The following is a 27,013-nucleotide window of genomic DNA, read 5'->3' on the forward strand; positions in this document are numbered from 1 at the left end:
CATGCATGTACATGTGTATATATGTGTGTGTACACATACACATACAGATATATATATAAATATATATAAAAATACATATATAAAATTGTGGAATGAAAGTATTCCATTATTATTTCCTACAGGTAAAAAAGAGGCGGTTAGGTAACTCAGTGGCCTGGAGTCAGAAAAACCTGAGTCAAATCTGGCCTCAGATGCTTACTAGCTATGTGACCCTGGGCAAACCACTCTGTTTGCCTCAATCCACTGAGAAGGAAATGACAAACCACTCCATTATCTCATGGACGGTATTGGCATGCTATGATCCATGGGGTCATGGAAAGTTAGATACTACTGAACAACTACAATAAGTGACAAAGAAAACTCCCTCACAGAGCCTTGTATTACATTTCCATTTGCACAAGAACAACTTCATTCCAATATAGCCAAAGTTTACACACCCATCCAGAAAACATGAATCTCTTGGAGGTGGGGGAGGAAATGTTTTATTATGTCACCAGGAATCATCTCGATCTCAAAGAGATAAAAACGCAAATGTTTCTAAAGGTCCAGATGTTCAAAATGTTCCAAGAAAGCATGTTACCGCGATGCTTAACATTTAACTACTATGTCAATTTCAGGTGATTTTGAAGGTAGAATTCATTGCTCTCAAAGGCACGATCACAGGGAATCGTCGGGAGGACATCACCCTTTCACTGGGCCGTAGGAGGCAGATGGAGCTGGGGAAGCCCCGCAAACGAAGCCGACTCAGTCCCCCATCCGGAGCAATGGTAATTTTCACATGTGTGATGACATTCTGAAGCTGGAGGGCAACACTATCGAAGAAATGCTTCTTGTGGGACGACAGCTGAGGAAGAGAATCAAGGGCAAGAGAAACCCTGGTGAGAACATAACTGGTGGTTTGGGGGATCTGGAACTTGTAATGGTGATGTTTCTAGGCAGGGGCTTGAGGTGTGTAATGTCCTTTCATGACATTTTTCTCATTCAAACCTCACAGCACCCCCTTGGAGGTAAAAACTACAGATAAGGAAACTAAGGCTCAGAGATTTACCCAGATCACACCTCTACCAAGTGTTAGGGGGAGGATTCAAAGCCAGGTCTCACCGGATCCGAAGTCCAGCACTCGATTAGATTGTCAGCTCCATGAGGGCAGGGGCTGTCTTTTCCCTCTCTTTGTATCTCCAGCACTTAGTACAGTTCTTGGCCCATTAATAGGAGCTAAATAAATGTCTACTGACTGACTGACTGTTATGTCATTATCATAGGATTTATAGCTAGAAGGGCCCTTAGTGATCACCTAGTGAAGTCAACAAGCATTTGCTAAATGCCTACTATATGCCAAGATCATCTCACCTCCTCATTTTATAGAGAAGGAAACTGAGGCTCAGAGAGAGCTTGGTCTCATGACTATTACATGACTTAGATGGAGGAAGATAAGAAAAGAGGGTTGGATGGATATAAAGAACCAGGAGATATGGCATTTACCCTCATCTATTTGGGAAGGGGCCACTGGGTGGCGCTATGAATAGAGCAGCAGTCAGGAGAACCCGAATTCATAGCTAGCCTCAGACATATATTAGCTGTGTGATCCTGGGAAGGTCACTCAACTAACACCAATTGCTTCAAATGTATGTGTGTGTACATATATATTTGTATGTATATGGAAACCAAGAGTAAGGGGAGAGTAAGGGAAATTTGAAAACAGGCTATAATTAAGATCTATGTATCTGGGAGTTTAGTTGTGTGGCACATACTAAGCACTTCCTTCTCTGGAGAAACTGAAGAACTATGTCCTTCAAAAAGTGGGGGGGGGGGGGCGCGTGCAGGGGAGGAACCCTCTAGAAAAAGCTTGGTATGACACTGTATAAGGCAAGCATTATTAGTCCTATCCCCTGACTGAAGCACTCCAGGGGCTTTCCCATGGAGTTTTGCTTTATTATTGTAAAATAAGAAGAAGCAGCTTGGAGTAATTTTACAAGGACTTCATTGGGAATCAAAGGTCCTAGGTTCAATCCTAGTTTTGCCACTCATTAGTGATTTAGACCAACTTACTTGTCCTCTTGGAACTTCAGTCTCCTCCTCATCATCATCATTAAATTTATATGGTGTTTTGAGGTTTTCAGGCACTTTATACATATTCATTCATTTAATCCTCACCACAACCCTGTTATTATTATCCCTGCTATTATCACCCCCAATTTACAGATGGGGTAACAGACACAGAAAGATCAAGTGACTTGCCCACAGTCACATAATGTCTAAGGCAGAATTTTAACTCAGATCTTCCTGACACTATCCACTGCATCATCTGGCTGCCTATTGAGATGTAAAATGAGGCAACTGGACTAAGAAGTGTTTGAAGATCCCTTCCAGCTGTGATATCCCATAATAATTATAAGAACAACTAACATTTCCATAATGTTCCAAAATTTATGAATTAGTTTCCTTGAATCAGCCCTCTGAGATAGTTTATTAGTTTACAGGGTTACACACCCAATGGCAGAGCAGAGATTTATACTTGAACTTCCTGAATTTAAGACCCACTGGGAATGTTCTTTCCCTTAATCCATAATTATTAATACAGAAAAAGATACTGATGAATAAAACTCTGGCAAGGAAGACAGATAATACTAATTTCATTAACTTTGACCACCAGCCCCTTCCCACCTCCTCACCCCCACCCCTGGAAAAAATACATACATGTATATATATGTGTGTGTGTGTATACATATATACACATACACACACATATATATACATAATATATATATATATATGAGACAGAAAAGGAAACAATTGTCCTTGGCTTTCTGCAGTTCAAGGCTCTCCTTGAGATCCCACCCTCCCTTTTTAGAGAGTAGGGCTATGTGATAGTACAGGAAATGTAAGCAGGGGAGTGAGGCCTTTATTCATAGCAAAGAAAAAAGTTTTTAATTCTTAGGATAATAAATGTAGAGCTACTTAGAATGTTGAGATTATCCAATTCATTTTTACCACATGGCATCCAAGAGTATATTTTTCAAATGCCTACCAGATCTAAGGTCTGGTTAAATTCCAACTAAGCTCATGAGAAAAACTACTGAACCTCCAAGTAGTGGTCAGAGGAGCTATCCACTAGATGGGGGTGGGATGGAGAGAGGAAGGATTAAAGGGCAGCATTCTCAGAGCCCCTGTTGGTTGCAGAGGCATGGAGAGAGGGAAGAGAGGGGAAAGGGAGGAGAAGGAGAAGGGGAAGGGGAAGGGGGAGGGAGAGGAGAAAGAGGAGAAGGAGGAGGAGGAGAAAGGGAAGAAACATTTATTAAGCACCGAGCACTTGACAAATATTAACTAATTTGATCCTTACAATAATTCTGGGAGGCAGGTGCTATTATTTTCCCCAATTTACAGTTAAAGCACTGAAGCAGACAGACAGTATTTGACTTGCCCAGGTCACACAGCTAGTAAGTATCTGAATCCAGATTTGAACTCAGGTCTTTCTGACTCCAGATGCAGCACTCTATCCACTTCACTATGTAGCTGCCTCTAGGGGAGGAGAGTCCCCACTTATGAGATCACAAATCTATTGAAGATGAACCTATGACTTGTTTGTATGTACTAACTTTCAAAATAAAAGCAATTATTAAGAAACACAAAAGAATAGAAATCCAGAACCTACTACATGCTCATCTATCACATACATTTTCAAATGAACATTGCTATTCAAAATTAGTCTAAGAAACTCCCTACCCATTTATTCTCTTTACATTATTTTATTTAAGAGACAGCAGCTAGGTGGCACCATGAATAGATCATCACACCTGGAGTCAGGAAGACCTGATCTCAAAACTATAAGTAGACACCCACTAGCTAGATGACCTTGGGCAAGTCACTTAACTTCTATTTGCCTCAGTTTCCTCTACTATAAAATGGGGAGGATAATAGTATCTGCCTGCCAGGGTTGTCAGGATCAAATAAGATATTTGTAAATTGCTTAACATAATGGTAGGTACATGGTAGATGTTTAATAAATGCTTGTTCCATTCCTTCTTTATTATTTTTATTATTATTATTATGATATATGTCTGTGTGTCTCCCATTAGAATGTAAGCTTCTTAAAATCGGGGATTGTTTCATTATTTGTAAATAATTCCTCCCTAAAACAGTGTTTAATGTCCTTAATAAATGCTTATTGGTTGATTAATGTTCAACTTCACTCCCCAGGAGAAATCTCTGGTCATCATAATTTCTCCCCAAATTGGCATTTTGACCAACTACTCACCTAGTGTTATCCTACCCAAAAAAAAATAGGGCAGTCACTCACCTTTGTGACAGAAAGCAGTGGTTTCCACTTGACACTTGGTAAATGCCACTTTTGCAAAATACCTTCTTCTTCCTCTGGAGTCGTTAGAACACACCCATCAAGTTTGCAGGTATCTGGGTAATTACCTAATAGAAGAGAATGGAGACATAGACAATAGCCTACTTAGCCATAAGTGCAGGGTTCTTGCTGATGTCAGACACAAAACTTTTTGCTGCAAGGCAAGGGAGGGGTAATCTATTTTTCCAAGGCTTGAATTTTAGAGATAGAGAGTACACAGATAATTGTGAAAGTGGGTCGCCAAGTATATGCCCAGGTTGCCATTGCCTTGAAGAATAAATGAGGATATGTTCTTCTAAGGCATGAGGGATGGCCTGACATATGTTAATTGTCAGGCACATTAAGTTTAAATGAATAATATTCTATCCTTGAAGGTGGAATGTGTTTGATAAACTTCCTAGCCTACAAATTTAATCACTCGGCATACTGCTATTTGGCACATCTGGAATTATCATGAAGCTGGGAAAAATATTTTCATGGTGGCATCATATTTTCTAATGTGACAATAAAATAAGATATATAGGGCTGTGATAACAAATATTCTGCATAAACAAAGCACACTGTAGTCAAGAGTTTCACAGTGTTCTGCTACAGGCTACATTTGTCCAGAACATCTCTCCATTGCTAAGGCTTTAGTGGGAGCTGTTTATGTAGGAGAAGAGGACCTAGGAAAGAGGACCCAAATATTTTGTGGGAAGCACCATCTTTTGATTATTCTCAAGGTCTTGGAGGAAAGAAGTGAGGATAAGGGGAGTAGTGATGATGATGTGGTCCTAGAAGTGTTGGGGGAAGAGAATGTTAGGGGTATATTTCCATCATCCCAATATATCCATTGGGTACGGAAATGGAAATCAAGGGACTTGAGGAAAGAGAGTATGTTGTAGGCATTTGGTGATGAGGTAGGACTGGAGCTAAGAAGAGAGACTTGGTCTGGATATATATGTATATGTATATGTATATATACACACATCTATATATATACATATGTATATACATGTATGAGTCATTTGAATAGATATTACAAACCCACAGAAGGTGATAACATCACCAAATATAGAAAGAAGGGGAAAAAAGGGCCCAGGATAGAGAATCCAGTATTTTTTCAATGATATTTCAAATTGGTTGTTTCACAGACATCTCAAACTCAGTGTGGCCATATCTTTCCATTAAAAAACAAACAAACAAAACTCTCCCCTCTACGAAACTTACCTATTTTGTCTAGGACACTACCATTCCTCCAGTTACCCAGGATCACAACCAATGTCATCCTCAATTCTTCACCCTCACTCATCCCACATAACCAAGCCATTGCCAAATCTTGTCATTTTTCCCTTCATCACATCTTTTGTAAATGCCCCCTTCTTTCCATTCACATAGCTACCACCCTAGTTCAAGCCCTCATTACCTCTTACTTGGATGACTGCAATAGCCTTCAAATTGGTCTCCAGCCTCAAGTCTCTCTCTATACCAACCCATCCTGTAGCCAGCTGCCAAAGTGATTTTCCTTAAGCACAGGTCTAACTGACATTTCCCTGCTCTATAAACTCTAGTGGCTCCCTAGAGTTTCCAGGAAGAATAGTGGGAACTCACAGGACCACAAATTTAGAGCTCAAAGAAACTTTAGAGATTATCTAGTCTAACCCTCTCATTTTCACAGATAAGGAAACAGAGGCCCAGAAAGGTTACTTGATTTTCCCAAGGTCACACAGGGAGTGAGTGACAATGCTGGGATTTGCACCCAGAGCCTCTGATTCTAGATGCAGCAATTGTCCCATTGTACCATGATGAGGATTCACGGTATCTCCAACCTGGGCTTCTTGTTGTTCAGGAAAGAACAATCAAGATGTTGAAAGGACTGAAGAACATGCCATGAGAACCCTTTTTGAATGAATTGTAATGTTTATACTGGAGAGAGAAGGGCATGATAATAATCTTCAACTATCAGTAGAGAGATTAGACTTGTCCTGCTTATTCCCAGAGGCTACAACCATTAAGCAGCATAGAAGGTGCAGAGAGGTAGATTTTGACGTTAAAAAAAAAAACTTCCTAACAATTAGAGCTATCCCAAAATGAAATGGGCTACCTTGGGAAGTCGTGGGTTCCTCCTCATTGGAGGACCTAGAGGCTGGCCACTTGTTTTTTTCAGTATTGATAAGTCTATATGGCCTCTGTGGTCCCTACGAACCCTGAGACTGTGGTTTTCTTGTGCATTATTAGGTCCATCTCAGAAGGAAGGCTTGAAGTAGGAATTGTGGTTTTCCCAGAGTCCTTCAGAAGTCAAAGAGTCAGAGAATTCCTTGAAGATCAGAGACTGACCCTTTCATTTTACATAAAGGGAAACTAAAAAGTAAGTTACACAATTAAAAAGTAACAAAACTGGGATATAAATCCAAGTGTATAGGAGATGGTTAGGAATCATACGATTCAGACCTGAAAGGATCCTTAGAAATCATCCAATCCAATTTCCCCACTTTACAGATGAGGAAACTAAGGCTCAAAGAAGTTAAGGAATATGTCCAAGGTCATCCATGCAATAAATTATAGATCTAGGATTCAAATCCAAGTCTTATGATAACAAATTCAATACTCTTTCCATTACTGCCTGAATCTGGGAAATCCAGCTCCTTATAAAGCAAGGCCCTGGTATGCTCTCAGAGAGACTTCAAAGAAAAATAATAGGAAGTCCCACCACTCCTTAACCTGCCTCCAGGCCCTCCAACCTCAGGAAGCCAAATAATAATTCTGTGCTAATGGATAATGCTGGGGCTGAGAGTCTGGCAAATTAGAACAGTGGGGCTGACAGAAAAATAAAAGTTTAGAAGGGATCGAGGGGGGCAGCTAGGTGGCGCAGTGGAGAGAGCACCGGCCCTGGATTCAGGGGGACCTGAGTTCAAATCCGGCCTCAGACACTTAATACTTACTAGCTGTGTGACCCTGGGCAAGTCACTTAACCCCAATTGCCTCACTAAAAAAAAAAAAAGAAAAAGGATGGAAGGAAGTTGGAAAGTTGGACAGAAAGATGAAGGGAAGCCAAGTCAAAAGATCATGAATTGTGTTCTGGGTATGTTGAATTTGAAATGGCTATAGGTTATCCAACATGAAATGGTGGAGGGGCTTCCCTGACTGCTGTCAAAATACCTTCTTTTCCCAAATCTCCACTGATGCCTGAGATCCTTTTATCAAGTAAGATGAGTCCTTTTATTCCACAACTGGAGATAAGATTTAAAACGTATATATGCTTTGGAGGGAGAACACAGTGACTTATATTTTCAGTAAGGAATAAATGGCTGATAGGAGGTCCTTTGTGAATTTCCACTTCTATAGGGACAGGGTCCTAGCTAGTTGGAGGGGGTTACCCCAGAGAAAGAGGAGTCTGTAACAACCTCATCCATTTGATTCCTAGGGTCTGGTGTTGGAAGGGGGCAGGGAGGAGGATCAGACTGTCCTATAGTTCTTCCCACAGTACTGAAGACCACCAAAAGTCACAGTGGGGCAAGAAGAATTATAGACATGTCAGATTTGGGGTTTTCTCCCCCATTAGACATGAAATTCCATAAGTACTAGGAAGAAAGCCCAGTCACTAAACTCCTGATATAGAAACTCCCTCCACCAAAGCACATCCATAGAAAGTTGACTGAGACACTGAAAGATTAAGTGATTTTTCCCATTCCCTGGGTCACAGAGTCAGGATGTCAGAGATGAGACTTGAATCCAACTCTCTAGCTACTTCTCTGTTGATACACATATTATTAATACCATAAAATTTCATCCTTCATACAGGCATTCATTTTGAGAGCCTCTATGTCTTAATTACAAGGAATACCAACCCTCCTATGAACAGTCACAAGGAGATTACAATTTTCATGCTTTGCCTGGAATACACAAACAGATCATCCTGAATTTTTGTCCAGAAGATCATTGATAATGCTTATGTGTTGTGGCAGGTGAACCGTGAAATAACTAAGGAAACAAAGGTTTGAGTTCCCAAACATTTTGATTTATTAAGCAATGCATGTCAATTGCCTAATAAGTCAAGACTAGGTCCCTTCCTCAGCTTAGGACTGGACCCCAAATACAGGGGAAGACAGATTTTTGTATATTAAAAATAATTCATCAAATAAGACCAATTAATTAAAAGGAAACAATCCAACATGGGTAATCTGATTTCTAATAGGAGGAAAGATTAGGGACTTTCCAAGTTGGAAGGGAGAGAGCAAGCAGGTACAATTAATTCGCTGAATTCAGAAAAAGAGGTATCCCACTCCCTCCCAACCCACGTGTCTATAAAAAACCAAAGGAACATAGAAATAGTAACTTACTGATCAATATGGGGCCAGTTTTCAGATAAAACATATGAGTTGCTTGAGACAATAGTGAGAAAAAACCTTGCAGCAATCTTTGGATGTGACTGAGTTTCTAGTTAACATAACTTAAGTTCTTGGTTAAGGGTCTCCAAGCAACAAGCAGAGGTAGTCCCGCTTCCCAGTCACATAGAGCTCAGTTCAAACAATGCAATGGTTTTCCCATGAAATCCATAATTGAATAAGTTTTCTCATAAGACAGAATTTAGACTAAAATCTTAATTGAATAGAAAGGGAACTGAGCTATCTCCACAACTGAGTCACAAGATGGAGTCAGTGTGATTCACTCATTTCCCACAATTAACCATTTGCTGTCCTAATCCCCTCAGTTGCTTCAGTGTATATGTTTATTCATATTCATATTCATTATGCATATTCAGTGCATAAACTTCATTTACCTTTAAAATGATGTGTGTCTATCTCTATTTGAGTGATTACACCAGGATGTGCCAGTCTGAAAATCGCCCATTCACCACCAGGTACCAGGAGAATGCCTTCTTTATCTGTCTGTAATTTGAAAAGTAGAACAGACACATTTGAAACCTTCTTAAGAAACTAACCATAAAAATAAGCAGGAGAAAGTAAAGATTCTATTTCAAAATTTGAGTATTTTCCTATGTGGTTCTCTTAGTTTTAAATCATGGAAATCTCAGAGTATCAAAGAATATTTCCATCCAATGATTTTCTATATTTTAATGTATCTGTAATTTCATCAATATAGGTGTTGCTTCCAACAACATAGATGGAAATTCCTACATATTTTTTCATACTGTTCAGTATCCTTATTCATGTCTTTTCATAAAGTGATATAACCAATTCTTTGAAAGTTTCATTTTAAAACTAAGGCATAGGGGCAACTAGATGGCGCAGTGGATAAAGCACCAGCCCTGGATGCAGGAGGACCTGAGTTCAAATCTGGCCTCAGACACTTAACACTTACTAGCTGTGTGACCCTGGGCAAATCACTTAACCCCAGTTGCCTCAGCAAAAAAAAAACCAACAAAAACAAAACTAAGGCATACCTGAGAAGTTTTGCTTTGAACTTGATTGGAAATTACTTGGAATGGAGGGATATTTCTTTGATAGATGACCCCCCCCCTCAATTCCCTAATTCATGGTCATGACTGAGCCATGGTTGAATTCGGTAAATATCCATGATGATTTTCTTACAAGTCATATGTAAACCTCCTCCCACATGGCAAGCTTTTTCCTATTTAAATCTATACACTTTAACAGCCTGTCCTCCTGCTGATTTGCTGCCATATAGAAGAGACATAGAAGAGACCATGTGAAATAATTAAGATAAAGCCTATCCTAGAAAGGTATAGGGAAGAGTAGGTGTCAGACCAAACAAAATGTGAACATTTATCTTGGCATTATAAATATAGAAAACAGTTGTTTTATTTTGTTTTTCTAAGTTTTTTTCAGATCTCTGGAGCAGTCCTCCAGATCCTCAACACACTAGGGAGATGATCCTGACAAATTTACCAGCAAAGTACAGTCTCTAGCAGATACTATGAAGCTGAAAAGTGTTCAGGTAGAGACCAAAAGATTGATTGGTATATAGTCCAACTAAGCTCAACCACATAGAATGGACCACCAAGGAATGTGGAGTATTTGTGGTTTGATTTTCAGTCACAATTTTTAGGTATAGAGGCACTGGAATCTTTATCAGTGGAAAGAATCTTTATCAGAGACACAAAAAATGAAATCACAGATTCCTTATAATAGAAAAGAATATTTTTCAATTCAAAGATCTTCTCTATTTCAATACATCTAGAATGTCATCAATGTGAGCACTGCCTCCAAAAATAAATATGGCCACTCCACATTTTCCCATATAGTTAATTCAATATCCTTGCTCATATCTTTCCATAAAGAAAGGTACATGTCCAACTCTTTGAAGGTCTTCCTCCATCCAACAATTTGAATGAATTCTAGCCTCTACCACTGCCACACCCTTTAAGTTGTAAATGTCCATACTATGTATCCTTTCCCCGAGCCTGTCCAGACATGTGATGTCATAGATATAAGGAACTCACAGTATGGAAACTCCCTCCACAATGCAAATTAGCCCCCCCAAAAAAAAAAACACCTTGTAATTTTTATCCTTGGGATCATTTCTTCTCACACTGAGATCATTGACTTGTCTACAGTCACAGAGAGAACATGTATCAGAGGACTTGAGTCCAAACATCCCTAACTATAAGGCCTACTCTCTATACCTCACTCTCAGATGTGTCATTTATACATCTGCAAACACAAACAATATTGTAGGGACTTCTCCCCAAATCTGACAAGTACATTTTGTTATCATTAAATTGCAACCTACTTAAAAGTTGATTTCAGAAGCGATAGCATAGAATAAGAAAGCTAGTTCCCTGAGGGCAAAAATGCTTTTGGTTTTTCTAACCCCAGAGCTCAGCACACTGCTTAGAACATGGCAAGCATTTGATTGATTCCTGATGATTAAATATTCCAAGAGTGTAGTAATACTATCAATTGTTTGTTTGCCATTGTTCAGTTGTGTCCAACTCTTTGTGACTCCACATTTGGGGTTTTCTTGGCATATACTGAAGTGGTTTGCCATTCCTTTCTCCAGCACATTTTAGAGATGAGGAAACTGAGGCAAACAGGGTTAAGTGACTTGCCCAGGGTCACCCAGCTAGTAAGTACCTGTACCAGATTCAAACTCACAAAGATAAGTCTTCCTGACTGCAGGCCCAGCACTCTATCCACTGCACCACCATTAAGAGTAACCTGCATATCTGGGTTCAGAGTTCTTCCAAGTATTACTCAAAATCCGTGAATATTTTGGAATCCCTAAATTTCTACAAATAGCATTTATAGCAACTTTGGACAGAATTAAGAGTTTCTTTAAAGTTTTTTAGAAAAAAGCTTATTGAGGCAGCTAGGTGGCACAGTGGATACCAGCCCTAGATTCAGGAAGATCTGAGTTCAAATCCGGCCTCAGACACTTGGCACGCACTAGCTGTGTGACCCTGGGCAAGTCACATAACCCCCGTTGCCACACCAAAAAAAAAAAAGAAAAAAAGCTTATTGTGATTTTTTCAACTTCTTGTACACTACTTACTCCTTTTCACACAGACTACATTCCAACAAAACTGGCCTACTTGCTATTCCCTTAAATTTGGCATTCTACCTCCCACCTTCCAGCCTTTACATAGGCTGGTCCCTATTCTTGGACTTCATTCTTTCATCATTGATACCTTTCCAGAGTCTTATTTTTCTTTGGGGTTTAGTTCAGGTGCCACACACCTCTTAGAGGAAACTTTTCCTGATATAGTTATAGTTGCTTTCTTCTTACTCAAAATATATTGTATTTTCATTTTTTATAAAACATTTATGTATCTGTGTAAATGTTGTATGCTCTCTCAGAACCTTCTCTCTTTATATCCCCAGGGCCTAGTCCAAGGTCTCACACATTATAGGTGCTTGGGGGCAGCTAGGTGATGCAGTGGATAAAGCACCGGTCCTGGATTCAGAAGGACCTGAGTTCAAATTCGACCTCAGACACTTGATACTACTAGCTGTGTGACCCTGAGCAAGTCACCTAACCCTCATTGCCATAAAAACACAAATCCCCCTCCCCCCAAAAAAACATATTATAGATGCTTAACATATTTGTTGAATTGAATCACATTTACAAATCACAATCACATTTCATCTCCTTACTTCTATTATTGGTGGCCTGTCCAATCTTCTTGCAGTTTCCCAACCATCAGCCATGGACTTTGCCTTTCCTATACCTTATTAAAAAATAATATACAGCAGCATGTTATATGATTTTCTTTCAAAGGTAACAAGGCATTCATAAGGGATAATTTAATTAGAAGCTCTACCTACCTAATAATTCCAGCATATATTATTTGAATCAGTTAATGAACCTGCAAATTCAGGCATAACTATGGGGCTAATAAATGTTATTTGATCTTTTAGTTCAATGACCTATGCCAAAAATTAGGAGTGTTACCACCATTGATCTGCTTCATATCATAAAATCACCCCAAATGGTCCCCTAGGTCAATAACCACCTACCCTCTCATACCTCACATGGGACTTTGAACCTCTCTAGAATGCTTATCATGCAATATTGTATATTGTAGTTACCTGTATTGGTGTTATAACCCCTGTTAAGTTCAATAACTGTAGAGGCCTTGTCTCATCTAAGCTTTATATCTTCTTCAGTGCTTAGTTCAATATCCTGAACACCCAAGGTGTTTAATAAATGTTTGTTGAATGAGTGGGAAAGTGAATCTGAAAGTTTATAATTACAGAAGGGTTCCACTCTAGTACATCTCCACACTTGGAGAAGGTGATCATCACAGTCTATTTCAACTAGGGACAAACATCCACCAAAACCTGGGTCTTTGCTGGTTAGAATAGCCCTGGAATATCCTATTCAGCCTTAGGAGTCACAGCAATTACCAGGACCCTCCAACTAATAGAATGAAAGCTCCTTGAAGGCAGGGACAGCCTCAGTTGTGTTTTTGTGTTCTCAGTACTTGGCAAAGTGCCTGGAACATAGTAGACATTTGGAAAAACCTAATCATCTGGATGATTATTGAGTGACTATAGAAACTGGTGACTCAGGCAGGCAGCTAGATGAGAAGAAGCAACTCTGCTTGGTGCTCAGAGAAGACCCAAAGCCCATAGACATACAATCAGTGAGGTAAACTCACTATTGGACTATTCCCTCCCCCTTTCCACACACACCCCTGCCAAGACAGGATACCCTATTTTGGCTCTTCTCTACATGCACACATGTGCATGCATGCGCGCGCGCACACACACACACACACACGGCTGTTCATAATTTCGCACAAAAAACTGTTGGGTAAGAACTAGGAATTAACAGATTAATTTATTCCAGTCCTAGCATTTTCCCTAAGCATAGCCCTGTGTTCAGGAGATTTTAAAATAGATGTTTAAATGCTAGAACAGATAAAACTAGTTAGAAGAATTAAAAATGTTTATTCTGATGAAGTTTTATTAGGGAGGACCCAAAATCTGTCTTTCAGATGCTTAAAAGGCTCTTTGCCTGTCCTATTGCAAAAAGCTAACCAATCTCTCAGCCTCCCATTTGACTCTTTCCAATCCATCATGATCATAAATATAAGAGGAAGTAGAATCATCCTGTTCTGTCATCAAAAGGATGGATCTAGGGTCAGTGGGTAAAATTTACATGGATGAATATTTTGGTAAACCTCAACAATAACTTTCTACCAGTTCTTTACAATAATGGAACAGACTACCTTGGAAATAGTGAACTGATCATTTTGAGAAGTGTTCAGACAGAAGCTAGATGACCATCTGTCAATAAGCTAGTATAGGAGTATACAGGAAAGATTCTGGTATAAGGGTTAGACTATACAACCTTCAAGGTTTCTTCCAATCCGAAGATTCTATGGGTCTGTTAAAAAAAATGGGCCATGCAATTGCCCCCAGGTTCATGAAAGTATACCTGATCTACTGACAGACATATTTAATTACCATGTCAAAAGGGGACTGGAGAATTATACCCAATCTTCATATAGTAACTATAATGGAATTCTCAATTCCCCAGTATTGTTCACTACCTGTCAGAGAGCTAGATGCTCAGAACCACATTCTCAGGTACAAATGAGCCAAACTAGTCTGAGACCAATTTTCATTAACAAATATTAGCCCTGGGAACTTTGGCGAGTCGACCAGGAGTTGATTAACCTAGTGAATTTACCTTTCCATAACATTTTCAGGTGTCATCATGGACACATAACTAAATTTGGCCTTGATCCAGACATATAGTGGTAAAAAGTGTTAGTAATGTCATAAATGTCTCAATTTTGTATTGTGTATGGATATGAGTATCCTCTGAAGGGGGGGGACTCCAATATGCTGTATATATATATCAAGTTTAAACTTGTTTTGTATATTTTGAAGAACTTTCATTCTTTAATTTGAACATTTTTGGACAATGCTATGCTAAAGATTAATGAAAATCCAGCAGTTTCAGAGACAACCAGAATCCAGAGACAACCAGAATCCAGACCAGAGTCCAGTTCCCCTGATGACATCTCAACCCTCCTTCGAAGACAAGATTTTAAGGACTTTAAATGGACATTTTTGTTTTTCCTTCTGTTACTATATACATCATCTGTAATATGTATTTTCCCTTTCCTATATTGTTATTAGTATATTGTTTGTTAGCATTGGTTATATTCTGTTATTTTTTAAAATTTATTTATTGTTTATTGTTCCATCAAGGAAACACCCCATGTTTCTTGACTAAACAAAGGGGGGAATGTAAAGAATTGTTATTTGAGGTTTTTATGCCTTGGCGCACACTGGCCTGGGGCTCCGCAAACCTCACGGTGCTCCACCCACTGGTTGTAGCCGTTGCCAGGGCTCTGGCACCTCACGTCATCACCACTAACCGATGCCTACATGAGCCTGGCAAAATTATAATGATTGGAAGCCTAGTGAGGGCAGTCATGTGACTGTCAGAGCGGCCATCCCATTGGCTGGGGCTGTGTGGGGTGTTTCTAGGTTTGGAGGAGGAGAATTGGGCATTCTAGGTGGAAGCTAGAAAGTGACAGGCATTCTGCTGCGTATTTTCAGCTGATTCCTAGGCAGTAGTATTTTTTCAGGTATTATAATTTCCCTTTCCCCATTTTATTTCCTTTCCCTTGATCCTACTGATTCTGTGTTGGGTTTTTTTTTAAGTTCGTTCTTGTTAAAATAAATCTTGTTCTGTTTTGAGGGAGGCTGCCGGTCTCCTTCCTTGCCCCAATATTGCAGCAAGCTGCTTAGCTAGCACTCCCCAATTAAAAATTGGTCCCCACAGAACAGAAGCCAAATGTGTTGACCCTTAGGGAATCCTCCCCACCACACATACATGCACACACACACACGCATTTATATGTGTGTGTATAATTTATCTCAAATGGTTGTTGTATGGAATAAATGTGATAATACATGAAAAGTGTTTTTCAAATAATAAAGGGCCATACAAATGTCAGCTATTGTTAAAGTGCTATATAAATGTCTCTTGTCTTTTGTCTCTAGTCATATTATCCCTAGAAGGAACAGTAGAAATTATCTGATCTAATCCCCTCACTATACTAAGGTCCAAAGAGTTGAAGCAACTTACTCAGCATCGCACTGCTAAAGTTACTAATGACCAGAAGAACCTCATCTGTGGTCACAATCAGAGCTTTGATTTGTAGAACCATAGCTAGGGGAGGGTGACTAAAACTTTTCCCTAGAGTACTGAAATTCAGAGGGTACTGACATCACTTACATTCTTTTATCACCCAAAAATAATTCAATTTTGCAGTTAACTCTCTTATCAATAAGCTAAAATATGAAGCTACCAGATGACCTCTCTCTGGCAGCAGCACCCTAAGTGAGCCCCTTACAATGGAGCCATGCTCAAGATATCTCTTCCTTGATGGGGGGGGAGCTCTCCCAGAATGGCCTCATAATATTTAAGGGATCTCTGTTTTCAATCCATGAAACAGTCTCCCTGCCCACCCCCAAGGAATTTGTCTTGAAAAGGATATTGGAGGGCATGGTTCATGCTATTTACCTCAATGCCAAAATGGTTCGTTTGGGCTCTGGATCTGTGGCAGGCAGTTTCCAACTGTGCCAGTTCTGTGTTCCTGATCCCTGGCATAGCCACAGAGCTTCAAATAGCTATGAGCCTCTGAGCCACTAACAACCCTTAATGTATATTGTTATGAAATTAAAGGATTCAAAACAGGAAAGGACCTTAAAGATTGTCTTGTCCACTGATGTCAAATTCAAATAGAAAAGGGATTTTTTTTTTGAGGGGGGGAAGGAAAGATTAAACCATATATAAGGATCCCTAAAAGTCACATTGACTTAGTTTTAAATGTAATGTTATCTAGGGGGTTTTGTATTTTTATTTTGTTATATATTTCCCAATTGCATTTTAATCTAATTCCAGCAGTTGGCTGCCCTTGTTTGAACACCTGATCTAGCCTAACTTCCTAATTTTAGGAAACAAAAAACAAAGGGCTCAGAAAGAAAAGGCAACTTGCTTGTGGTAACAAAGGTAGGAAAGGGCAGAACTAGGATGGGAAAACAGTTTCTAGGCCTCCCAAACTTGCTGCTATGGGTTTTTTTTTTCTGTATTCTAATTTTTTAATTAAAAAAAACAGAACTATTTACCTATAATATTTTTTGGATGTCCAAAATGGGCATTGCTGTAGCCCACACAAACCCCTCCATGTACCATTGACACAAGATCAATCAATTCTTTGGGATCAGCTGCAGACCAGTCTTTTTGTCCAGTACCATAGACCCGCAGGCGTGCAAGCCCACCATCTGAAAGAGAAGGGGGGAAAAACACAAATCACTTTGTTTCTTGGGGGGGTTGTAATCCCAAATTTTAGTTAATAACTACCCCAACCAGTACCAATTTCTCAGCCTTCGCACCTTGTATTTGTATTCTCAGGGCTTTAGTGCACCAGGTTTGGAACACGGTGATATTTAGTCATATTTAAACTATCTTCCATATATGTATAACCTATAGCTGATTGCTTACTGCCTCAGGGAGGCAAGAAGGAAATGAAGGGGAAGGAGGGAGGGAGAGAGACATAGAATTTGGAATTCAAAACTTTAAATTAAAATGTTCAAACTTTAAAAAAAACTATCTTCCCTAACACCTAGTACAGACAACAAGAATTTAATGTTTGCTGAATGTATGAAAAATACCATAAAAGCTTACATTTGCAGGGCCCCCTTTATGGTTTACAAAGTGCTTTCCTCACAACAAGAACCTGCTGCTGGATATTAATCTTCCTTATGCACAGATCTGATCACACTGGCCCCTGCTCAAAACTCTTTTTTTTTTGGTAGGACAATAACAGTTAAGTGACTTGCCCAGGGTCACAAAGCTAGTGTGTCAAGTGTCTGAGGCCAGATTTGAACTCAGGTCCTCCTGAATCCAGAGCCAGTACTTTATCCACTGTGTTACCTAGCTGCCCCCCAAAACACTTTAAAGGTTCCCTATAGATTGGTATAGACCTGTGATTTTTAATCAATCAGTGTAAGAATTCCCAGTGTGGAAATTCTCATTTCTATGCAGAGCAGCAAATCAATTGTATATCATAGGCGTATACTGAGCTTCCTGGAGTGCTGAGAGAAAACTTTGAAAAGTTAAGTGATTTGCCCATATCATGAAACTGGACAAGACTTGAGACCAGACTTGAACTCAGGTATTCCTGATTACAAGACTGGACCTCCTTCCACCAAGCATCAATGTTCCTTCTTCTTGTTTAGTTATTTTCCAATTGTGGCCAACTCTTTGTGACCCCTTAGGGCATTTTCATGTCAAAGCTATTGAAGTTGTTTGCTGTTTCCTTCTCCAACTCATTTTGCAGATGAAGAAACAGGCAAACAGGGTTAAGTACCTTGCCCAGGCTCACACAACTGGTTAAGTGTCTGAGGATGGATTTTAACTTAAGAAAAAGAATCTTCCTAACTCCAGGCCCAGCACTCTAACTACTGTGCAACCTACCTGTTCCTTATTCTATATTAAATAAAATGCAAACTCCTTCACTTAGCATTCTGGCCCTCCACAGCCTGGTGCTGCCCCACCCTTCCAGTCTAATCTACTCCCACACCCCCACTAGCTGCTTTCTACATCTTGTTCTAGGCACAGTGATCAAATCAATAGTACTATTACATGTGGAAATGGCATGCCAGTTGACATGCCCCAACAAAATTTCACCATATCTGTGACCTTCCCAATCAAAACACCCTTCCCAACCACCATTCCCCTAGATGTGTTGTCTTCTGTTAGAATGTAAACTCATGGAGGTCAGGGACTATCTCTTTTTTATATTTCTATCCCCAGTACTCAATACAGGACCTAGAAAGTAGTCAATGCTTCATAAATGCTTTTTCCCAGGGGGGCAGCTAGGTGACACAGTGGATAAAGCACCAGCCCTAGATTCAGGAGGACCTAAGTTCAAATCTGACCTCAGACACTTGACACTTACTAGCTGTGTGACCCTGGGCAAGTCACTTAACCCTCATTGCCCCGCAAAAATAATAAATAATAATAATAATAAAAAAACAAAATAAATGTTTTTTCCTTTCATTCACTCATTCAGTCATACAATATTCTTCTCTGTGCCCAGACAAATTAGACTTAACATTTCCCAAATATGACCAGTGATTTCTTATTTCCATGCCTTTTTTCACACTATTCCTTATACCCAGAATGCTCCCAATTTTTCGAGCTCCTTTTCAAATGCCACCCCTCATGAAATTTTCCAATAATTCTAATTAGAAATCCTCAAATAGAACTTGTTAGCACCTCTGTCATCCTTTTATATTTTATTCAGTATTATATTTATTTGTTTGTCTATTCCTTTTACTAAATGATGAGCTATATATCATTTACATTTGTATGTTTAGCACATAAGTACTTTCTGTTGAATTTGAATTCCTATTTCATTTAAATGTCCCCTACAGTTGCCACCATGAATTTTGATATGAGTCCTCAATAAAATTTCCCTGATATATATTCTTTATACCTGCTTCTCCTGCAATAGTCTTCATTTATAATTCATTGCAGCTTACTCATGCTCATCATATATCTCTCCACTTGCCTTTGGACAATCCTCAATTTTAGCTTCTCAGAAACTCCTAAAGTGTTCCATGACTTGCCATATAAACCCGTCCAAAGAATGTTAATTTTATGAAAAAAAATTTATCTTTCTTTGAGGCTATCATAGTTAACACTTATATAGCACCTATTACATGCCAGGTACTATGCTAAACATTTCACAAATATTATCTCATTTTATCCTCATAACAACTCTAGGAAGTAGGTGCTATTATTCTCCTCATTCTACGGATGAGGAAACTGAGGTAAACAAAGCCTAAGTAATTTGCCCAGGGTTCCACAGCTAGTAAATGGTGTCTGAGGTCAGGTCTTCCTGACTCCTGGACCAGCACTCTATTAACTGTGCCACTTAGCTGCCATTAGACAGAAAAAAGAAAAAAACACCATGGGATGGACACAGAGACAGCAATGATAACTGATATATGTGCTATATATTCCATTGGGATCCTTGCAATGTCAAGAAAAAGAGAGGAAAACACCTCCCCTGCCCCCGCCCCCGCCCCACCAGGGATCCTCCTACATACTAGTTGAAAGTCCCTATAGAAGATTGTTGAGAGGACATAGACATGAGTTGCTCAGGATGGGCACATCTGGATGGATATAACTGGTGGGACTACCCATATCCATAGACGTCCAAAGCCACTAAAATATTAGGTACTAAAAATAAAAATGAGGAAACTCCCTTATATAGTCAAATTCTTCTCTAGACACTAGAAACTAAATATGTAAAAAAGAAAAATTCAATCAAACTGGACCTGAATATTGGCAAGTGGAATTATGAAAGCCCTGCTACTCACAACATATGAAACTAAACAGTATTGGCTTGAAGCACAGAAAAATATGGTATAAGTAAATTAGCAAGAGAGAGACTATAGAAGTAATATCAATGTTCTGGATCATTGAACATTATGACTGGTCCTAATGTTAGAAAAGAGATTCCCTTGCTAAACATAGAGATACTATCATGTAACTTTAGCAAGTTAATATCCTCCCTCATTTTTTAATCAAAACTATCAAGGACCCCCAAATAACTCTTGGATATCATTCCATTAGCAAATTCAGTATTGTGTCATGTTATGATTGCCCCCTGTCCTTTCTCACCTTTAATACTTTATTCATACTGTCCCCACAAATCACTGCCTTTGTAATCCTTCCTTCTCTTTTAGGCACAAATCAGATGCTACCTCCTCCATCAAAGTTTTCCCTGACCTCTTCAGAGGAAAGAGATTACTCCCTGATCAGATTTCTCATAGAAAGTTCCCTGGAACTTCTCTTGTAGCTTATTGTACTGTCTTTCCTTATAGCTATTTGTAAATGTGTCCTTCCTGTTGGTGTAGTTCAGTCATTTCCATCATATACATCTCTTCAAGACCCTATATAGGGTTTTCTTGGCAAAGATACTGGAATAGTTTGCCGTTTTCCTTCTCTAGTTCATTTTACAGGTGAGAAAAGTGAGGCAGACAGAAGTTAAATGACTTGCCAAGGATCACACAGCTATATTAAGTATCTGAGGCCATATCTGAACTGAGATCTTCCTGATTTCAGACCTAGAACTCTGGCCACTCACTGATCCACCTACCTGCCTCCTATTACAACCAAATTAGCTGCCACCCCTGGTTTGGCTATAACATAAAAGTGAAAGAAAAGAAGTGATAAGATAAATTATGAAATGCCAATTCAATGATAATACAAACTGTTTCACCTTATGATATTTGAGCCTCAACCTCCAAAGAAAGTATAATAGTAGTTACATTATTGACAGCTTGTTTAATTTTTTTGTAATGTGCTTCAGTGGGCCTTAAAAGTATTTATCATATCTTTTATGTAGAGGAAATAATTAGCTGTCCTATGCCTGATTTGAACTGTGCAATGAATACGTTTCTACTCCCCATTCCTTGAGAGATGCTAGATATAGGTAAACCTAAATTTTAGACAATTTTTCCAAGGACTTCAGGGAGGAGGCTTATAGAGCCAAAGAGGTTAAGAAAAAAAAAAGATACTGCTCCTTCCTTTTGAAGGCTAGAATCCTTTAGAACTGAACCCAGTCCAAGCATACATAGATCTAGAGTTGAGAAAGACCCCTTAATGGGCTCAAGGAGAGGGTAAACACCCGCATTCACCCTGGACCCAAAAAGCAGTTTGATTCTTTAATATTACACAGGCATTGCCATTAAGGACTAAAACTCCCAAATGGAGATCCTGGTGCGTGGTGGTGGTTCAATTCAATCTAAAAATTAAATGCCTGCTACAGGTAAGTGAGGTAGCTCCAATGTGAAATCAGCCTTAAAATCTAAAAAAAAAGATATAGAAAATAGCCAATTCTCTCTTTTTTTTCTTCCACACATAAAGAAACCATAGAAATAAAAATGAGTGCCAGTGTTACCTGGAAAGATGTTGAGCCTTAGATGAGTCCATCTTTGGTGAGAAGAGATAGGAAAATAATTGTGATTGCTGCCAGAATATCCTGGTTTGAGTTCTTCCATGGGAACCAGACAATGCCAATTCTCCGACTCCAGCTAATGATAAATATCAGTATGTTAAAGGCCTGGTCTTCGGTAAAAACAAATTTCTCCATCTTACTGACTTGGTGGGACATGAGAAAAAGGAAAATTTAATTATAAAAATTGGAATTCAAATGCCTAGAGGAATAGTTGAATAGAAATCAGTAATCAAGATTCCAAGGGTTTATTAATAATAAATGGGATAGGGGCAGCTAGATGGCACAGTGGATAGAGCACCGGCCCTGGAGTCAGGAGTACCTGAGTTCAAATCCGGCCTCAGACACTTAACACTTACTAGCTGTGTGACCCTGGGCAAGTCACTTAACCCCAATTGCCTCACAAAAAAATAATAATAATAATAAATGGGATAAGATATAGTGACTGAACCTCTGATTTCATTGTTGTAGAGAGTTTCCAGTGAGGAATTTCCTCTACCAATGTGGATCAGGGTGTTCTCTCCAACTTAAGAGTCTTAGAAAGTTGCCTGGCACACTGAGACTTGCCCAAGATCATACAGTCAATATGTGTCAGAAGTGGGACTTAAACTCGGGTTTTGCAGGCTTTAAGGCCAATACTCTATTTGCTACATCATGCTGCCTCTAAATGGGATAAACAGAGCTATAATTGACAATATTTGCACCCGGTAAAGCAGTATTAAATATGCCCTCATTTCAAGCATTGTGGAGAGAGAGCCAATGGGGTGGGGGCAGGGGGCAGGGGAGAACAACCAAGTCAAGACTGTACAGAAGACCTTGGAACATGATACCATGACTTTGATGTCCAACAATTAAGGTAGGTACAGGAAGGGTCCAGAAATTCATATGTTGTAAATTTTTGTACCATCTAAATTTCAAGGCAAAATTCCAGTTGCCCCCTACCTTAATTACCACTCTGGAGATAAAATAGGAAAATAGGCAGGGGCCTAGTTCTTTCACACTGACTATGCATCCACTAAAGTATGGCATCTTCTTAATACACTTATTTTATAATACTGTGTATTATAGCCGGGTGTGCTGGAGCTAGGTGGAACTGTCTAATTTTCAGTGTGAAAATGTATACCTCAAAAATAATCAGATCAGGGCTTGATCGTTGTTTTGTTGATTTCAAGAGTTAAGAAAGTAATGGAGAAAATGTTAATAATGCAGATTAAACTGAAAAAGTGTCCTTAGTACATTTGGAGAGGGGGGCAGTCAATTGTTAAACATCTACTCCTGGTAGTAATAATGTCTTATTACCCCTAGTAAACTATAAGCTCTATGAGGACAAGCATAACGTCTTTTCTAAACTTTGTATTCCCCCACCCCCAACCCAGCTCCTCTCAATGCTCTGCTTATTATTAAGTACAATAGGTGCTTAATAAATTTTGGCATATGTGTATTGATATTCCATGAGGTTCTCTCAATTTAAAGTCTTTTCAAGAATAGAACCCTGACTAGGTGGTGCAGTGGATAGAGCATCAGCCCTGGAGTCAGGAGGACCTGAGTTCAAATCCAACCTCAGACACTTAACATTTACTAGCTGTGTGACCCTGGGCAAGTCACTTAACCCCAATTGCCTCACTAAAAAAATTTTAATTTAATTTTTTAAAAAAGAATAGAACCCTGAAACAGAAATGAAGAATTACATCTTTTGTGGCTATTTCCATGAGCCTGCCCATAAAACCTAGGGAAGGTTAGCTGATCTCTCTGTAACATTTTCCTCTTATTTTAAAGAGAAGATCATGAAACTGCATCAGGTGGGTATTATAGGGAGGATTTAATGAAATAATGATGAATTTATAAAACATCCCAGAGACTATTCATTTCTTTGGTAATGTACCTTCTCAATGGCTTCAAATTCTTCAGCAGTGGCTGCACATCCTAATTTTGTCCCTCTTGCTGGTAGATCTGGTATCTCCTCTGAAAGAAACGGAACCAAAAGGCAATGGTGATCTTTATCTTGTGGCCAAATAACAGAAATTTTAAAAAATATTTTAAATGTACAACCTCAAATAAATGGTCAACTCAGATATCATTGTTTTAGTGTAAGAGGAGACATCAAAGATCATCTACTTCAATTTTACAGATGAAACTGACACTCAGATGTGTAACTTAACTTACCCTACATCACACAGTTAGCTAACAGCTAAGTCAGAATTCAAACCCAATTCCTTTAACTCCAAATGCAGTGTTTTTTCTACTATGCCATGCTCCCTATAAGGTGACACCCACATTGACTAAATACTTGCGGTAGCCATGGTATGGTGAAAGCTCCTTTTGTCTTGGACTTAGAAGATCTTGGTTTAATTCCTGCCTTTGACATTAACTAGCTGGGTTACCCCTGAGCAAGACTTGTCACCTCTATGGAACTCAGTTTCCTTATCTTTTAAAGATTAGACAAATAGATGTCTAAAATTCCTTCTAAATCTAAATCCTGTAGTCTTTCTTCATTGTTAAAATATATGCTTATGACAAAACGAGCTAATAAAGTATGTTGTGCAGTGCATTGCTTGTCAGATATATTTAGTATTGTTTCTTAGCTGTGTCTCAGTTATAACAAATCTTCACACAGACAGCACTCTCCAGGTTTTGATAGACCAAGATTTTGTATACCGGAAGGTGAATTACAGAAACAAAGTCTTCCCAGTGAAATATTTCTAGAATACCTGTCAGTAGCCAAAGCCTCATTCATAGATGGATTTTTCAACATAAACCATTTGCTTGAAACTTCAACACATCACTTCCTATCTCTTGGCCTCAATTTCCTCATCCATAATAGAAGAGGGTTGGGCTAGATTATTGCTAAGATCTTTTCCAGTTCTAAATTTTATGAAGCAGCAATTGGGACTAGCCTCCAAGTTTCAAAACTTCCTTGAATAAAGCTCTCTCATTAGTACATTCTCTGCCTCTACTTTCTATCACCTTTGGCCCACTTACTTCTGTACCCACTATTACTCAGACCATGATTAATCTCAGGAATAAAATCATACTATCAAAGGAAACCTAAGGAATAAAAGGAATAGGAAATTTGCCTTAGGTAGAAAATTCTTCATCTAAAAGTTCTAAAGAGAAGGAAGGAAACCTGGACTCTTGGACTGGTTCTGCTGCTGACTGTGTGACTATGAACAAGTCATTTCACCTCAGTTTCCTCATTTGTTAAATTAGGAAATTGTGCAAAAGGCCAGGAAACATGAACCCTAGCACTGGGTATACCACTAACTTTGTGACCTTTGTGGGCCAGTCATTTCACCTCAGTTTCTTTCCTCATTTGTAAAATGAGGAAGCTGGACTAAAGAATCTCTATGATCCTTTCCATATCTTCAATTCTATGAGACAGTTTCCAATTGGATACCATTTTGTAAGCATGCTGCCTGTATTGATAATCTGGGAGCGTGGTTTCCAGTGAAGAAAGCAGTGTCTGCATCAAAGCCTCGAATAATCCCGTGTATTCCTAGTTGTATGATACACCAGTCATGACCTATGAAACACAAACCCAAAATATATGTTGTTTACATCAAGTGCAGAAAGTAAAAGCTTTTTTTTTCTCCAAATATTTTTTTCAATTAACAAGCATTTGTTTTCTCTCCCTCCCAGCTCCCCACCATTGGGAGAAAAACAATAAAACCTTTGTAACAAATATGCATAGCTAAGCAAATTCTTACATTGACCATGTCTAAAAATGTAAAACTTTCAATTCAATCCAGATCATCAAATATTTATTAAGCCCATTTGTTAAATGCCAGAAGACAAAAATTATGCATCCTCTCCTCTCAAGCAGTTTATGTTTTTACAAGGGGATACAACATGTGCACAGGTAAATATAATAAAAGGTAATTTGCAGAGGGAGAGCACCAGTTTCAGAGAGAAATGTGAGAGAGAGTTTCATATAGGAAGTGACACTTGAGGTAAACCTTAAAGGAAGATAAAGATTCAAAGATTCAAAAAGGAAAATTTGAAGAGAGGGTCCTTAGAAGTCATGGGATAGGGGCAGCTAGATGGCGCAGTGGATAGAGCACCGGCCCTGGAGTCAGGAGTACCTGAGTTCAAATCTGGCCTCAGACACTTAACACTTACTAGCTGTGTGACCCTGGGCAAGTCACTTAACCCCAATTGCCTCACTAAAAAAAAAAAAAAAAAAAAAAAAAAGAAGTCATGGGATACAATTTTAGTGCATACGTAGAGATATGAGAGGAAATATCTATCTAGATCAGGAAACAATGACATTTCCAATAGAAAATAGAGCTTGGAGGCAGCTAGGTGGGGCAGTGGATAGAGCATCAGCCCTGGAGTCAAGAGGACCTGAGTTCAAATCTGGCCTCAGACACTTAACAGTAGCTGTGTAACCTTGGGCAAGTCACTTAACCCTCATTGCCCAACCAAAAAACAAACAAAATGGAGCTTATTAAAAAAGGAATGTTGATAAAATAAAATCAGAAAGTTTGGAATGAGCCTATTTAGAGTCTTTAATGGCAGTCTGGGAAGTTTACACTCTGTCCTAGAAGCAATCAAGAGTCAATTAAGGAAAATAATAAATGTTGGAGAAGCTGTGGAAAAATTGGAACACTAATGCATTGTTGGTGGAGCTGTGAACTGATCCAACCATTCTGAAGAGCAATTTGGAACTGTGCCCAAAGGGTTATAAAGCTGTACATACCCTTTGACACAGCAATACCACTATTAGGTCTTTTTCCCAAAGAGATCATAAAAGAGGGAAAAGGACCCACATGTACAAAAATATTTATAGCTGCTCTTTTTGTGGTGGAAGGAATTGGAAATTGAGGGGCTGCCCATCAATTGGGGAATGGCTGAACAAATTCTGGTATATGAATGTAATGGAATTCTATTGTGCTGTAAGAAACGATGAGAGGCAGATTTCAGAGAAACCTGGAAGGACTCACATGAACTGATGATGAGAAAGATGAGAAGAACCAGGAGAACATTGTACACAGTATCAACAACATTGTGTGTTGATCAACTGTGATAGACTTGACTCTCCTCAGCAATATAATGGTCCAAGATACTTCTAAAGGACTCATAATGGAAAATGCTCTCCAAATCCAGAAAAAAGGAACTGTGACATCTAGATGCAGATTGAACCATACTATTTCTATTTTTTGTTTGTTTTTCTTTTTTGAGGCTTTTTCCTTTTGCTCTAA

At 39.0% G+C, this 27,013-nt stretch overlaps 1 protein-coding gene across 2 annotated transcripts in view; it reads right to left on the bottom strand.

The window, feature by feature from the left end:
* Positions 1-466: 466 nt before the first annotated feature.
* ALLC (allantoicase) overlaps positions 467-27,013 on the bottom strand; it is a 47,444-nt gene continuing 20,897 nt past the window's right edge. For both annotated transcript variants that reach the window (XM_043986750.1, XM_043986751.1), the window contains exons 5-12: positions 25,210-25,335; positions 23,698-23,777; positions 21,762-21,894; positions 16,912-17,067; positions 12,412-12,485; positions 9,114-9,222; positions 4,298-4,422; positions 467-844 (exon numbers count right to left, since the gene is read on the bottom strand). In XM_043986750.1, coding sequence (XP_043842685.1) covers positions 614-844; positions 4,298-4,422; positions 9,114-9,222; positions 12,412-12,485; positions 16,912-17,067; positions 21,762-21,894; positions 23,698-23,777; positions 25,210-25,335 — 1,034 coding nt within the window. In that variant the 3' untranslated portion in view covers positions 467-613. The remainder of the gene's footprint in view (positions 845-4,297; positions 4,423-9,113; positions 9,223-12,411; positions 12,486-16,911; positions 17,068-21,761; positions 21,895-23,697; positions 23,778-25,209; positions 25,336-27,013) is intronic.

The sequence above is a fragment of the Dromiciops gliroides genome, chromosome 2 (assembly GCF_019393635.1).
Source record: "Dromiciops gliroides isolate mDroGli1 chromosome 2, mDroGli1.pri, whole genome shotgun sequence".
NCBI lineage: Eukaryota > Metazoa > Chordata > Mammalia > Microbiotheria > Microbiotheriidae > Dromiciops > Dromiciops gliroides.